The following is a 14,719-nucleotide window of genomic DNA, read 5'->3' as shown; positions in this document are numbered from 1 at the left end:
CCTGCAAGTCTCGCAGTTGTTGGACAGCCTGAACACAAGCATGGATTGCCTAACAAACCGGCAACGAGACATGCAGCCTTGGGGACTTGAACATATTATCCGAGCATGCTGAGATAACACCTTATAGCATTTCTTCACAACAAGTCCATTAATATGAGGCATACAGGTAGGACTAGTGTAACATTTCTATGACCTGTATGCCCATAATTAATAGGTCATATATGTCCCGGGGGGTGACCGATTCCCTTTAACGCGGCATGTTGGCTAGTCTAAATGCAGCAGTCCTGGATACACATATGACTAACTTGTCATTATATTTCAGATAGCTTAGGCATGAATTATTTTAAAGATCATAAGTCCTTATCTAAATAATTTTGTATTTAATAAAAAATGAATATTAATTACTAAAATGTTAATTTATATACTAATATTAATTGCTAAAATTAATAATATTATGACCTGAGTTTAAAGTGGTTATCTACCACCACTCGCTTCTGCATCGGGGGGTGGGGGGAGCGGGTGCTACCAATGTGGCATCGGTCTACTGCGGGAGTGAGGGTGTTAGGGGGTATCCTGAAACGTGTTGGTGCCTAATTAAAGCTTGTAGTTGAAGTTCACATAAAATCTGGTGCAATCACTTCTCTACTCGGGGCATATTTGTGGTTAATGGGATCAGGATGCTCAAGGTGAAGACACTCCATGATTACAATGACTTTTCTGCTTCAGGACTTCCTAATGCTTTTGTTTCTAAGCAGTTCAGTCAGATCATGTGTAGCGACTGCATCATGTCAGTGTGAACATGTACCACACTACATTCACACCCAGTCCCTGAGCACACAGTGCATGCTTCTTATCAGGAGGGCATTATGTGGATCTCATCTCCTCAGTTTGTGAAGCGATTAGGTGGTCAACGTATATGTCTGTTTTAATAAGAACATCAGTTTTTCCACCTAAAAGATCCAAAAATACCTGAAAGTCCCGGAGAATACCCTCTTGTGTGAAACCTTTTCTTTTAAAAGGGGGTTGTGCACAGTGGTCATCCCACTTAGATGGTTTTCCCCCCAAAAAAAACTGACTGATCATGGGGTGGCAACATTCAGTTCACCTGCAGTGCTGTCATCAGTGAAGTTGGTTGTCCGGTGAAAACAAATTGTCACCTATCGGCGGGATAGGAATGGGTGGGGATTGTCTCCTGGATGAGGAACTTTTGTCCTTGCTAGAATGGAGCTGCCAAACTCCTGCTCGCCCGCTGCTCCATTCATTCCCTATTGGGCTTCCGCTCAGCTTTTTTCATCCGCCCCATAGAGAACAAATGGAGCGACTGTCGTGCGCCCGACCTCCTGTTTCATTTTGTAACGTGGATAAAACTTGTGCTGATGATCTGCGCGGGACGAAGGAAATAGAACAGAAAGGACTTCACACAAGAGGCAACAGAAAGGCCGACATTTCATGTTGTAAGTTAGACTTCTGTGCACCCCAACAAGTTTGCAGTAGTTTGTTTTTAAAAAGAACTTGTAAGTATGATTTTGTAATATACAGGAAAGACATGGCTGTAATACTGAGTACATTGATACCTTTTGTGAAGAAATCGGCTTTGTGGTTCATCTTTAATCACCATTTATCTGCTACTTAGATTTTGGTGCACAGGGGCCGGACTGTGCACCGGGTGTTCTTCTCCCTGTCTGTGATTCCCCTACTCCTTCGCTGCCTCCTATCTGTGAATGACGGATCACTGCTGAGATTTCATACAGAGGAGGACGGTCATTTAAAGACTGGGGGCAGAGAGAGAGTCAGGGACTCAGACAGGGAAGAGAGGACTCAGTGCACAGACCGGCCCCTGTGCACCGAAATAATAATATATAAAACTTTAAATGGTGATTAAAGAAGAACCACAAAGCCGATTTCCTCACCAAAGGTATCAATTTAATCAGCATTACAGCCATGGATTTACGATCTATTAGGAAATCATGCTGACAGGCTCTTTAGCATTATCCATTACACGATTGGCCAACTGCTGTATCAGATCTAATTTGCTCGATTTATCAAATAATGTGGATCGCGAGGTTCAATGTTCCATTCACAATCGCTGTTTACATCTGCTACATCGTGTTTTGTCATTGTTTTTACATTTGACCGTGTTTCCATCTCATATACTGAATCAACATGCTTTAAACCTTTTCTTGACAGACATTGTTGGGACGGCTCGCCCTGATGAGAAGGCCATCATGACCTACGTTTCTAGCTTCTATCACGCCTTTTCAGGAGCCCAGAAGGTATCCCAGGGTTCCAGTATCTCTCCAATCAGCACATTGTTCCTGTCGCTAATGTGCAACTCTTTCTCCCTTTCTCTGTTTTTAGCACTGGGATATCCTTCCTCTTTCTTTGGGATGTTCAGGATAGTCACTAAGCACAAATATTCTTTCCTCCAGTACACCCTAGTTTGTATCATGTCTCTATAGCCACTAATAAGCTCCTAATATTGGGAATTGTTCTGTTAATTGGTTACAGTCACTATATGGTAATATTATATGAGCGTTGTTTTTACATGTGTGTTAGTCACTGCTATCGTGCAACGTTTGAGAGGGGAGCAGACTGAGGAAATCAAACGGTCCATTAGGGGGCGCCATCCTATGTAAGATCAACAATAAGTCAGACCGAATTTTTGAGAATTCAAAACATAAAGATATATAAGCATATAATATAAACTCTACCATTGCTGATAAACCATAGATCTGCTATATTTTGCTATTTTTATTTATTTTCATATTTATAAATCCTTTTTCCACCTTTTTTTTTTCCTTATTATCTTGATTATTGGGGCTGTTGACCTGCTTTTTCTCCATTCTGCTTCTACCATAAATGAGCTATCGACACCCTCTATTGTGATAGCAGCTTTTGATTAAAGTTCCATTTACAGAATATATTAAGGATAGAAAATAGTACAATAGCGTCTGTGCAGCCCTTCAGCCAACTATTGCATAGGATAGCACCAGAAGCCACAAACTGCGTTGTTTATTTTTTAGCATCACAGACTCTCAGCACATTGAGCAATAGATGATGTTTCATTTAGCAGCAGATATTTAAAGGGAATCTGTCACCTCCTCTACACCTAATAAACAGTCACCATAACGTTGAAAGGTTTTTGCCACCTCATCTTAGAGCTGTATACTGTAGAGACAGAGACCCTGATTCCAGCGATTTGTCACTTACTGGGCTGCTTGCTGTAGTTTTGATAATCTCCTGCTGCTAAAACTGATTTTATCACTACAGGACTAGTAACCCTGCTGCCAGGTAGCCCTCCATATTTCTAAGCTGTGTGTAACCCTGCCCCCACCACCGACAGGCAGAAAGCTGCCAATCAGTGGTGTGGGCGGGGTTATACAGAGCTCAGCATTTAGAGCACTGCTAGATCTCCAGCAGAGAAAACCAGAATTTAAAAAAGAAAACGCCAGCAGCCCTGCAATCAGGGTCTCTCTTCCTACACCATAGTTGCAAAAACCCGCTGACAGATTCCTTTTAAATTAAACTTTGTTCTGTACTAAAATAAAGTCCTTTATGTGACATAGACATGCTTCTCTCTTTGAAAAAAATAACAATTAAAAACACTATTATTATTGTAACAGCTAATTTACAAAATTGTGTAAGGAGGGCTGAATGGGCACTAGATCCTGTGATGGGGCGTTGAGCCAGGGAGCCTTTTTCCCTAAATATGGGGCCGTTGGTATCAAACTCATTTTGCCTTCTTCTGGATCAATATGTTAGGCTATGGGTTGAACTCTTTGTATTTTTTCAACCTTTAAAACTATGAAGCATAAAGGACTTTCTTTTACTGCAGGACTCGGCTTATGTGAAGTTAGTGGGTGTAGGGGAGCTGATGGGTTCTGCACGCACATACAATACTTGTCAGTCCATCCATATGGTCCCTGCTGCTTCTATGGAGCCCTGGATTCTGCTATTCTGTAATCAAATGACTAAAAGAACAACCATCTTTGTCATCCATAGTAACCCATCATAGCTCGGCTTTCATTTCTTTTAATGCTGTTGGAATATGAAAGGGTCTCTTTGATTGTTTGCAGTGTGCATCGAGGGCAGCGTCATCAATCTGCTCAATTCTGCTTCAAATGCTATGATTTCTTTCCTGCATACGGCAACTGACTTTCATTATTAGAAATCTGTCAGCAGGTTTTGCTATGTAATCCGAGAACATCATAATATAGCGCAAGAGACCCTGATTCCAGCGACGTATCACTTACTGAGCTGCTTGCTGGAGGTTTGCTAAAATCCTTGTCTTCTCGTTGTAGATATAGCAGTGCTTAGAATGTAGATCTGTGTATAACTCCGCCCACACCACTGATTGGCAGCTTTATGTGTGCATTGTGAGCCAATCCGTGATGGGGGGCAGGATTGCACAGATTAGCCTGACTTTTCTGCATGTGACACCTAGTCTGGCAGTGATAATCTCCTGCTGATAAAACACTGATTGCATTGAAACGACAGTACACCGCCTAATAAGTGACACATCCTCGGAATCAGTCTCATTTGTCTTCTACTATGCTGCTTTCAGGTTAAATGGTAAAATCCTGCTGACAGATTTTCTTTAAAATAGAAAACTTACTATATAATTTTAATTTCCAGTTCCCTGATTACATATACAGTGTATGACGACCATCACCAGGTGGTGATGCAGATAGATTTCTGTGCAGCGTATAGTAATTTGTACTTCTCTTGGGGCAGGAATCCGAGGAAGAAGTATTAAATGAGTAATTCACAGCTAGTGAGAAATGAAGCAGAGGAAAACGTTTGACTAGTCCGGCACAGCCCCCCGGCCATCTTCTCCCCACCCAGCTCCGGTTGATTGACAGGTCTCTCCAATACATGTGCTTAAGGATTAACCTGTCAATCAACTGAAGCGGGTCAGCCGGGGCCCCACCAGATTAGTTGTGTCCCTTCTCTCTGGACATAGTGCTTAGCAGGCTATCCGGCACACAGTGGCCATGCTCATTACATGAATGGGTGCCAAATTACTGACATGAAGTCCCCGATTCATCATTTGCAAGTTTTTTTTTCTTTTGTCCCTTTCCTTTTTTCTCTTGTGATATTAGTTGACGTTTTTTTTTAGAGCCAAATACATCAGAATGGCGCTGTCCATTCATGAGTTTGGTTCAAAGTGAGAAAACAAAAAATCTATTATCTATTTTTTTTTTCCTTTCTTGACCCGCTGTTTGGGACTTTTGGTCGGCACTTTGCCACCAAAACTCTTTATAATTGTGCCAAAAATTTAGCGTACGTGTGTGTGTGGGGGAGGAGGAGACGCTGGAGTGAAATTGCGCCAAATTTTTACGACTCTTTCAGAAGTTGCAATTGATGAGTCTGGCGAAAGCATAAACTCTACCCACAAAGCGGAAAAACAGACAAACAGGCGGACATATATAAAATTGCCTTAAAAAAAAGGCGCGAATAGAATAATGAATTGGATGCAAGCAAGAAAAGACGCAAATCTAGACCATAATGATGGATCTCCGTGTATGGGAGTGTCCTTGCTTTCTCCCAATGGCAGGAGTGTCTGGCAGACCACGTGGACCCCTGGTCGAGCCCAGCGGGTATGGGGGACGTGGTGGCGGTAGAAGGGTGGTCGTTTTCACCCCACCCTGTACCGTATGACCTCCGTTCTCTAGGGTCGTTCCTGCTGTGGATGCTTTTCCCATTATTAACCCTGCTCTCCCCATTCCATGTGACTGTTCTTGCACTTTGCTCTTTTGCTTCTCTTGTTTCCTTTCCAACCTCTTCTTTTCCTTTCCTGTACAGATATTATAGGGACGCTAAGGCCGGATATGAAGGCTTTAATGACCTATGTGTCATGTTATTACCACGCCTTCTCAGGTGCCCAGAAGGTGAGCTATAATATGTCATAAAACTGCACAAATTCGCATCCTCAATAAAAGGACCTTATGTCTTGAGTCGCTGAGCGAATGCAAAAAGTGCTTTACACATTTCCACATACCTGGCGCATATATGCCCCACTTCATTGTTCACGTGCCATTTTAAGTGTTAATATCCGCCACCCACTTGTGCGTTCATGTTTCGTCTCGTTGAATAAGCACCCGCTGTCACCATTCATCTAAATCAGAAGTGCCGTGTGAAGACCTTCAAGTAGCTACTAGTCCCAGTGTTCCTGATTTTATTTACGTATTTTTAAATAACTCTGTACGTTTTTTGGAGCTTGGCATGAAAGGATTATTTATTCACGGTCCATATGTGTAGAGCTTCAATTTCATTAGAATTTGACATTGCAAGTCAGACTGGAGCTACATGATGGCTCGTGTTCAACGTTGCTCATCAAGGAGTATCCAGATATATGGAAATACAGCTCATGTTAAAAAAATATCCCATAAACGTATATTCTCTTAATATATCGCAGTCATCATATTCTATGGCTCTGTGTACTTACAATTGCTCATTTTGCCTTTCTACCCAGCTAATTCCTTTTTCTTCTCTGTGCTCTATGTAGTAACAGGAAGTCTCTTGTCCCTGCATTATTCATTCCCCTCTTCAACTGCTGACCCTTCTGCTCGTACCCTTCCCCCTGCCAGGGACTGTTGTGCTGATGACTCATGTAGAAAAAATTGACCTCCTGTTAGTACATAGAGCTTAGGGTACCGTCACATTTAGCGACGCCGCAGCGATCTAGACAACGATGCCGATCGCTGCAGCGTCACTGTGTGGTCGCTGGAGAGCTGTCACACAGACAGCTCTCCAGCGACCAACGATGCCGAGGTCCCCGGGTAACCAGGGTAAACATCGGGTTACTAAGCGCAGGGCCGCGCTTAGTAGCCCGATGTTTACCCTGGTTACCAGTGTAAATGTAAAAAAAAAAAACACTACATACTTACATTCCGGTGTCTGTCGCGTCCCTCGGCGTTCTGCTTTCCTGTTCTGTGTGAGCGCCAGCCGTAAAGCAGAGCGGTGACGTCACCACTGTGCTTTACGGCCGGCGCTCAGAGTGCAGGGAAGCAGAACGCCGGGGGACGCGACAGACACCGGAATGTAAGTATGTAGTGTTTTTTTTTTTTTTTTACATTTACACTGGTAACCAGGGTAAACATCGGGTTACTAAGCGCGGCCCTGCACTTAGTAACCCGATGTTTACCCTGGTTAGGCTACGTTCACATTAGCGTTTCCCGACGCAGCGTCAGGAAACGCTGCGGCGACGCATGCGTCATGCGCCCCTATATTTAACATGGGGGACGCATGGACATGCGTTGTGCGACGCATGTGTTTTTTTTGCCGTAAGCGTCGGGCGCAGAAAACGCAACAAGTTGCATTTTTCTTGCGTCCAAATTTCGGCAAAAAACGACGCATGCGTCGCAAAACGCAGCGTTTTTGCATGCGTTTTGGTGCGTTTTTATTTGCGTTGTGCGTTGCGTCGCCGACGCAGCGGCGCACCACGCAAATGTGAACGTAGCCTTACCAGTGAAGACAGCGCTGAATCGGCGTCACACACGCCGATTCAGCGTTGTCTGCGGGAGATCCAGCGACGAAATAAAGTTTTGGCCTTTCTGCTCCGACCAACGATGTCACAGCAGGATCCAGATCGCTGCTGTGTGTCAAACACAACGATATCGCTATCCAGGACGCTGCAACGTCACGGATCGCTAGCGATATCGTTGTTAAGTTGGTCAGTGTGAAGGTACCTTAAGCGACGCTGCAGCGATCTAGACAACAATCCCGATCGCTGCAGCGTCGCTGTGTGGTCGCTGGAGAGCTGTCACACAGACAGCTCTCCAGCGACCAACGATGCCGAGGTCCCCGGGTAACCAGGGTAAACATCGGGTTACTAAGCGCAGGGCCGCGCTTAGTAACCCGATATTTACCCTGGTTACCTAAAAAACAAACACTACATACTTACATTCCGGTGTCTGTCGCGTCCCTCGCAGTGCTTCCCGCACTGACTGTGAGCGCCGGCCGGCCGTAAAGCAGAGCACAGCGGTGACGTCACCGCTGTGCTTTACGGCCGGCACTCACAGTCAGTGCGGGAAGCTGAAGGCGAGGGACGCGACAGACACTGGAATGTAAGTATGTAGTGTTTGGTTTTTTTAGGTAACCAGGGTAAATATCGGGTTACTAAGCACGGCCCTGCGCTTAGTAACCCGATGTTTACCCTGGTTACCAGTGAAGACATCGCTGGATCGGCGTCACACACGCCGATTCAGCGATGTCAGCGGGTGATCCGGCGACGAAATAAAGTTCTGGCCTTCTAGCTCCGACCAGCGATGTCACAGCAGGATCCTGATCGCTGCTGCGTGTCAAACGCAACGATATCGCTATCCTGGACGCTGCAACGTCACGGATCGCTATCGTTATCGTTCTAAAGTCGCTCAGTGTTGAAGGTACCTTTAGGCTACTTTCACACTAGCATCGGATTCGGCCCGTCGCATTGCGTCGGGCCGAGATTCCGACGCTAGCGTTTGATGCGCCGCACAACGAGTGCAGCGGATGCATTTCTCCGGCGCATCCGCTGCCCCATTGTGAGGTGCGGGGAGGTGGGGGCGGAGTTCCGGCCGCGCATGTGCGGTTGGAAAAAGCAGTCCTTCGGCAGCAAAAAACGTTACATTTAACGTTTTTTGCTCCCGGAGGTCCGCCACAACACGGCGCAACCGTCGCACGACGGTTGCGACTTGCGTCAATATGTCGCAATGCGTCGGTAATGTTACTCTATGGGGCAAAAACGTTTTTTCCCCTAAACGACGCATTGCGACGTATTCAAAAAAACGCCAGTGTGAAAGTAGCCTTGGAAGGATGCAGTCAGTTTTTAATCATGGCTTATGTAGACTGCAATATATTAAGAGGATAGATAAAAACTCTGGAGAGTGCTACCTTAAAGAGTTTTTGCTCTGATTTTACTCCTGCTGCTCCCTGATTTATTCATATTTTTATAAGTCTGCCATACAGTTCCAGAAATGTGCGCGTTTTAATTTAGTGCAAAGTTTTTTTTTGTTTTGTTTTTTGTCAACTGGGCGGTGCCTACTGGTTAATAATGTGGAGCAGCCTAAAGACATGCCCCCATGAGCAGCGCCCCCTTGGCCAAGACAATAATGACGGGTCCTCGTGATGTTTTTGAGCGGGGCCATGATCCCTTATGCCATCAACCTAAAAAATCCTAATTACCGTACATTTTCTTTTTCTTCAAACCTGTCTTGGGTCACACGGAAGGCATTTTCACATCTAAAACTTCCAACTATGTCAGTAATTTTACCGAGGCCCTTTCCCTAAACTTTTCACATTGAACTGGACCCAGTATGTAATGTTGGCTGCAGAGTCTGGGGGCACGGATCGCCTCTTCATACTGACTCTTCTCTTTTCACCCTGCTGCAGATCATTTCATATTTCCTGCTGCTTCCATCCACCTGTGCAATCCCCCTATCTGTACATCCCTTTTACACGGGCCGACGTCAGAAGAGAACATTTCTAGGGTCTCTGCTTGTTCACCATACAGACATGTTTCAAACAAACTTCAGCGTGCGTCTAAAAATTATCCATTGTCAGCAGCACATCCACTTGTGTAAACCGGAATGTGCTGCCAACAATGGTGAAGGTGTATTGGAGCGAGCAATCACTGAATGCCCCCATGTAAGTGAGCACTGTTCATCGGCCTGCTATATCGTCCATCAATACCCGTGTCACAGGGCCCCAATTATTTGTTCACGCTGGGGTTATAAAGCCATGTAAAAAAAAAAAAAAAAGCGCTTCGAAAAACAAGATAGTATGTGTCCTGTTTACACTGGGGGATGTGCTGCCGACCATATTGATTTTTAGACCCACATTAAAGTGGTTGTCTGGGGGTTTTACATTGATGGTCTATCTGAGTAATACTATATATTTGTCTAATAAGAGACTGGAGGTGTCTGACTGATGGGCGCAAGTGCTGCAAACATTACTATAGTCCCCAGCAGCTAAGAAGTGCGCAGCAGCTGCATTGCGCTCAGGCTTCCTCTGCTGATAAATGATGGCTGTAGTGGGCTCCTGCTTGGCAGTGGATCTACTGTCCATTAAGAGGAATATTTGCAATATATACTCTTCTTTTTACTGTATAATGATGGGGATTCCAAGTGTCATAGGATCCAAAAACCGTCAAATACATCAAGCAATGTATAATCCCGTAATTCCACCTGTTGTGACTGCTTGGTCATGCTTAAAGGGGGTTTCAGTTTTGGACAACCCTTGGCTGCAGTTTATTTAAAAAAAACAAACAAACTGTGCTTTTCTCACCCTCACTGGGTCTAGCACTGAGTCTCCACTGCTGCTCCCAGTATTTGTCTGCAGTGCTGACGTTACATTGATAACACTGCAGCCAGTGCTGTCCGCTCAGGCAGAACCACTTAGCTCACTGATTGGCTGCAGCCAGTGTGTCCTCAGTGCTGCAGATGATTACAGACAGCGGTAGCAGAGGCATAGACTCGGCACTGGACCTGGGGAGGGTAATGACTCATCAGCTTGTGTGGTTTTTTCTTGTTTTTTTTTTTTTTTTTAGAACTTCAGTAAGGGGGCGAGTAATGAAAAATGTGTTTAATTATACTATAAGATTGGATGTAAAGGTGCAATCAGTTTTTTTTTAAGATTTAGGGTTTTTTAAGGGGTTGTCTACTACCCAGACAACCTCTTCTAAATTCCTATGTTCCTTCCCGCAGTAAAATAATGACACCTATACTCGGCTCTGGTGCCAGCGCTGTTCCCGTGGTGTCGGTACTGGCTCTCCCAGGGATTGCATGACATAAGTGTCACGCGATCCCTGCGGCCAGTAAGCCCTGGCTTCATTCTCGAGCAAACTCATTTCTCTCTATGCCTTTATTTGTAGCTATTCTCAGTCCTGTCCAGTAATACGATTTTGTAAAATTATGAAGGTTCTATATAAATACAAGGTCTTTTTTTAAGAGGAAACCATCATTTGAAGACTCCATAGAAGTATAGCTATTGATATATGCTCTCAGACATTGAATGTGTGAAGATGTCCGAATATTTGCTTGTGGCTTTGATATTTGCCATACATATGCATTTCTACTTGTAACTTGATGCTCTATCCTTCGCCCACTGCTTTGCTTTACAAATTCATGTGGGGTACGCGTCCCCTCATACAGGTCCTTCTCAAAAAATTAGCATATAGTGTTAAATTTCATTATTTACCATAATGTAATGATTACTTTCATATATTATAGATTCATTATCCACCAACTGAAATTTGTCAGGTCTTTTATTGTTTTAATACTGATGATTTTGGCATACAACTCCTGATAACCCAAAAAACCTGTCTCAATAAATTAGCATATCAAGAAAAGGTTCTCTAGTGAGGGCCTGGAGGGTGGGCATTTTCGAGAGAAGGGTACTAAATTCTGCACTATTAGGCTTATCCAAAAGGTTTGGGACAAAGTTAAGGGAATTAGGGGAGTGAGGGCACTTACTAGGTTCTCGCCCTTGTGGAATAATTGTCTCCTACAGGAGTTTAGACAGATGGAGGGATTTCAGGTTTGGAAGGGAGCGGGAATCTCTCGGATGAGCCAGGTTTTGCACCAAGGTAGAATTAAGGATTTCAAGACATTACAGGAGGAATTTCTGCTGCCAAGCTCTGAACTGTATCAGTATAATCGCATCTCTCATGCATATCGGGCACAATGTAGGAGGGGGCCTATAGAGATTCAGGTGGACCTGATGCTAGACTTTATCCTTATGGGGGAAAGCACAAGGGGGGTGATCTCGGGAATATATGAGTTCCTGCTATTTTCCTTTTTAGAGAAACATCCTATCAGAGCCAGGGCGAAGTGGGAGGCCGATTTGGGGGCGATTGACGGCGATCGGTGGGACTCAATATTGGAATACGTGCCCAAGATCTCGATGAGTGAGCCTGGGAGGTTGTCACAATTGTTTGTTATTCATAGGGCCTATAGAACTCCGGATATGCTGTTCAGGGCAGGTTTAAGACCTAATTCTGAGTGCCCTAGGTGCTCGCAATCCGAGGCGGGTATCTTCCATATGATGTGGCAGTGCCCTAGGCTGGCCTCGTTTTGGATTGTAGTGATAAACAAAGTGGGACTAACATACAATTGTTCGGTACCACGGGACCCTCTGGTATGCATATTAGGTTACGTGGAGGAAATTGTAACTGATAACTTGTATAAAACAGTTATTGCTAGATTGCTGTTTATTGCACGAAAGTTGATCGCTAAGTTCTGGATTAGGGTTGAGCCACCAACGAGAAGAGATTTCATGATGCAAGTAGACCATATTGTTGCATTGGAGAGGAGCATCTATTCTAAAAGAAACAAGATGGACCTTTTCAACAGGTTATGGAATCCCTGGATCGAGTCGACGTGATCTGGAGACCTTGCTCGTGCTTTTGGAACATATATCCCCGTGGGAGCAGTATTGATATGACGCCTTCTTGTTCCTGGTTAATAATGGACATTCGGGTAGATCGGAGTGGTTCTTGTTAGGTCTCCAGGGGAGGGGGGGAGGGAGGTTGGTTTGGGGCTGAAAGTTTATTGAAAATGCAAAACATAGATGTGTACTGTTTGCAGTAATGTAATCTGCATATATTTTTCTCACTGTTTAATAAAAACATTTGATTAAAAAAAAAAAGAAAAGGTTCTCTAAACGACCTATTACCCTAATCTTCTGAATCAACTAATTAACTCTAAACACATGCAAAAGATACCTGAGGCTTTTATAAACTCCCTGCCTGGTTCATTACTCAAAACCCCCATCATGGGTAAGACTAGCGACCTGACAGATGTCAAGAAGGCCATCATTGACACCCTCAAGCAAGAGGGTAAGACCCAGAAAGAAATTTCTCAACAAATAGGCTGTTCCCAGAGTGCTGTATCAAGGCACCTCAATGGTAAGTCTGTTGGAAGGAAACAATGTGGCAGAAAACGCTGTACAACGAGAAGAGGAGACCGGACCCTGAGGAAGATTGTGGAGAAGGACCGATTCCAGACCTTGGGGAACCTGAGGAAGCAGTGGACTGAGTCTGGTGTGGAAACATCCAGAGCCACCGTGCACAGGCGTGTGCAGGAAATGGGCTACAGGTGCCGCATTCCCCAGGTAAAGCCACTTTTGAACCATAAACAGCGGCAGAGGCGCCTGACCTGGGCTACAGAGAAGCAGCACTGGACTGTTGCTAAGTGGTCCCAAGTACTTTTTTCTGATGAAAGCAAATTTTGCATGTCATTCGGAAATCAAGGTGCCAGAGTCTGGAGAAAGACTGGGGAGAAGGAAATGCCAAAATGCCTGAAGTCCAGTGTCAAGTACCCACAGTCAGTGATGGTGTGGGGTGCCATGTCAGCTGCTGGTGTTGGTCCACTGTGTTTCATCAAGGGCAGGGTCAATGCAGCTAGCTATCAGGAGATTTTGGAGCACTTCATGCTTCCATCGGCTGAAATGCTTTATGGAGATGAAGATTTCATTTTTCAGCACGACCTGGCACCTGCTCACAGTGCCAAAACCACTGGTAAATGGTTTACTGACCATGGTATTACTGTGCTCAATTGGCCTGCCAACTCTCCTGACCTGAACCCCATAGAGAATCTGTGGGATATTGTGAAGAGAAAGTTGAGAGACGCAAGACCCAACACTCTGGATGAGCTTAAGGCCGCTATTGAAGCATCCTGGGCCTCCATAACATCTCAGCAGTGTCACAGGCTGATTGCCTCCATGCCACGCCGCATTGAAGCAGTCATTTCTGCCAAAGGATTCCCGACCAAGTATTGAGTGCATAACTGAACATTATTATTTGTTGGTTTTTTTGTTTGTTATTAAAAAACACTTTTATTTGATTGGATGGGTGAAATATGCTAATTTATTGAGACAGGTTTTTTGGGTTATCAGGAGTTGTATGCCAAAATCATCAGTATTAAAACAATAAAGACCTGACAAATTTCAGTTGGTGGATAATGAATCTATAATATATGAAAGTTTAATTGTAATCATTACATTATGGTAAATAATGAAATGTAACACTATATGCTAATTTTTTGAGAAGGACCTGTATATAGATGAGATCTATACAAGAACGCGCCCTGCAGCCATGATCAGTGCTGTGTGACCAGGATGTATTACACCGTCCCACGTGCTGTAGCTGCTGGTTATTAAAGGTATAGAACGCCCCAAATGTCCAGTGAGGATCTGGAGATAGATGGTGCCTGATCAGCCGGCTTTTCTTACTGTATCCATAGATTTCTCTCTACATTCATCTTCATACATGCATTTTCTCATGCTGCTTACAGGCTCTTGATCAACCCTGTCTCTTCTAAGTCTTGAAGGTATAGGTGCACTCTGAGATTTGTGGACACTAATTTCTTGTATTTCTTCACTAATAAAATGTCTCATGATAATCATCACTAATGTGTGTGGTTTGCAGTGTCCTGTGAGAATAATTATACAGTGAATATTGATAACATTAATAACATGAGAACTTTGCTATAAAACACTTTTAGCATGATATGGCCAGTCCCGATCTCTATCTTTCTATCTCTTTCCATTTCTCTCTTTTTTCCATTTCTCTCTCTCTCCCATTTCTCTCTCTCTCTCTCTCTCCCCATCTCTTTTTTTTTTCCATCTTTCTCTCTTTTTCCATCTCTCTCTTTCCATCTCTCTCTTTTTCCATCTCTCTTTCCATCTCTCTCTCTTTCCATCTCTCTCTCTTTCCATCTCTCTCTCTCTTTCCATCTCT

General features: G+C 44.1%; 1 protein-coding gene across 5 annotated transcripts in view; it reads left to right on the top strand.

The window, feature by feature from the left end:
* ACTN1 (actinin alpha 1) overlaps positions 1-14,719 on the top strand; it is a 146,324-nt gene that overhangs the window by 72,795 nt on the left and 58,810 nt on the right. For 3 of the 5 annotated variants that reach the window (XM_069732279.1, XM_069732282.1, XM_069732286.1), the window contains exon 8: positions 2,188-2,273. In XM_069732279.1, the coding sequence (XP_069588380.1) occupies positions 2,188-2,273 (86 nt within the window). Of the gene's footprint in view, positions 1-2,187; positions 2,274-5,805; positions 5,892-14,719 lie in introns of all 5 variants that reach the window. The other 2 variants (XM_069732296.1, XM_069732291.1) reach the window with 1 other exon arrangement.

Source organism: Ranitomeya imitator, chromosome 1 (genome assembly GCF_032444005.1).
Source record: "Ranitomeya imitator isolate aRanImi1 chromosome 1, aRanImi1.pri, whole genome shotgun sequence".
Classification (NCBI taxonomy): Eukaryota; Metazoa; Chordata; class Amphibia; order Anura; family Dendrobatidae; genus Ranitomeya; species Ranitomeya imitator.
Note: the sequence above shows the minus strand (reverse complement) of the source record. Positions and strands in the feature narration are given on the sequence as shown.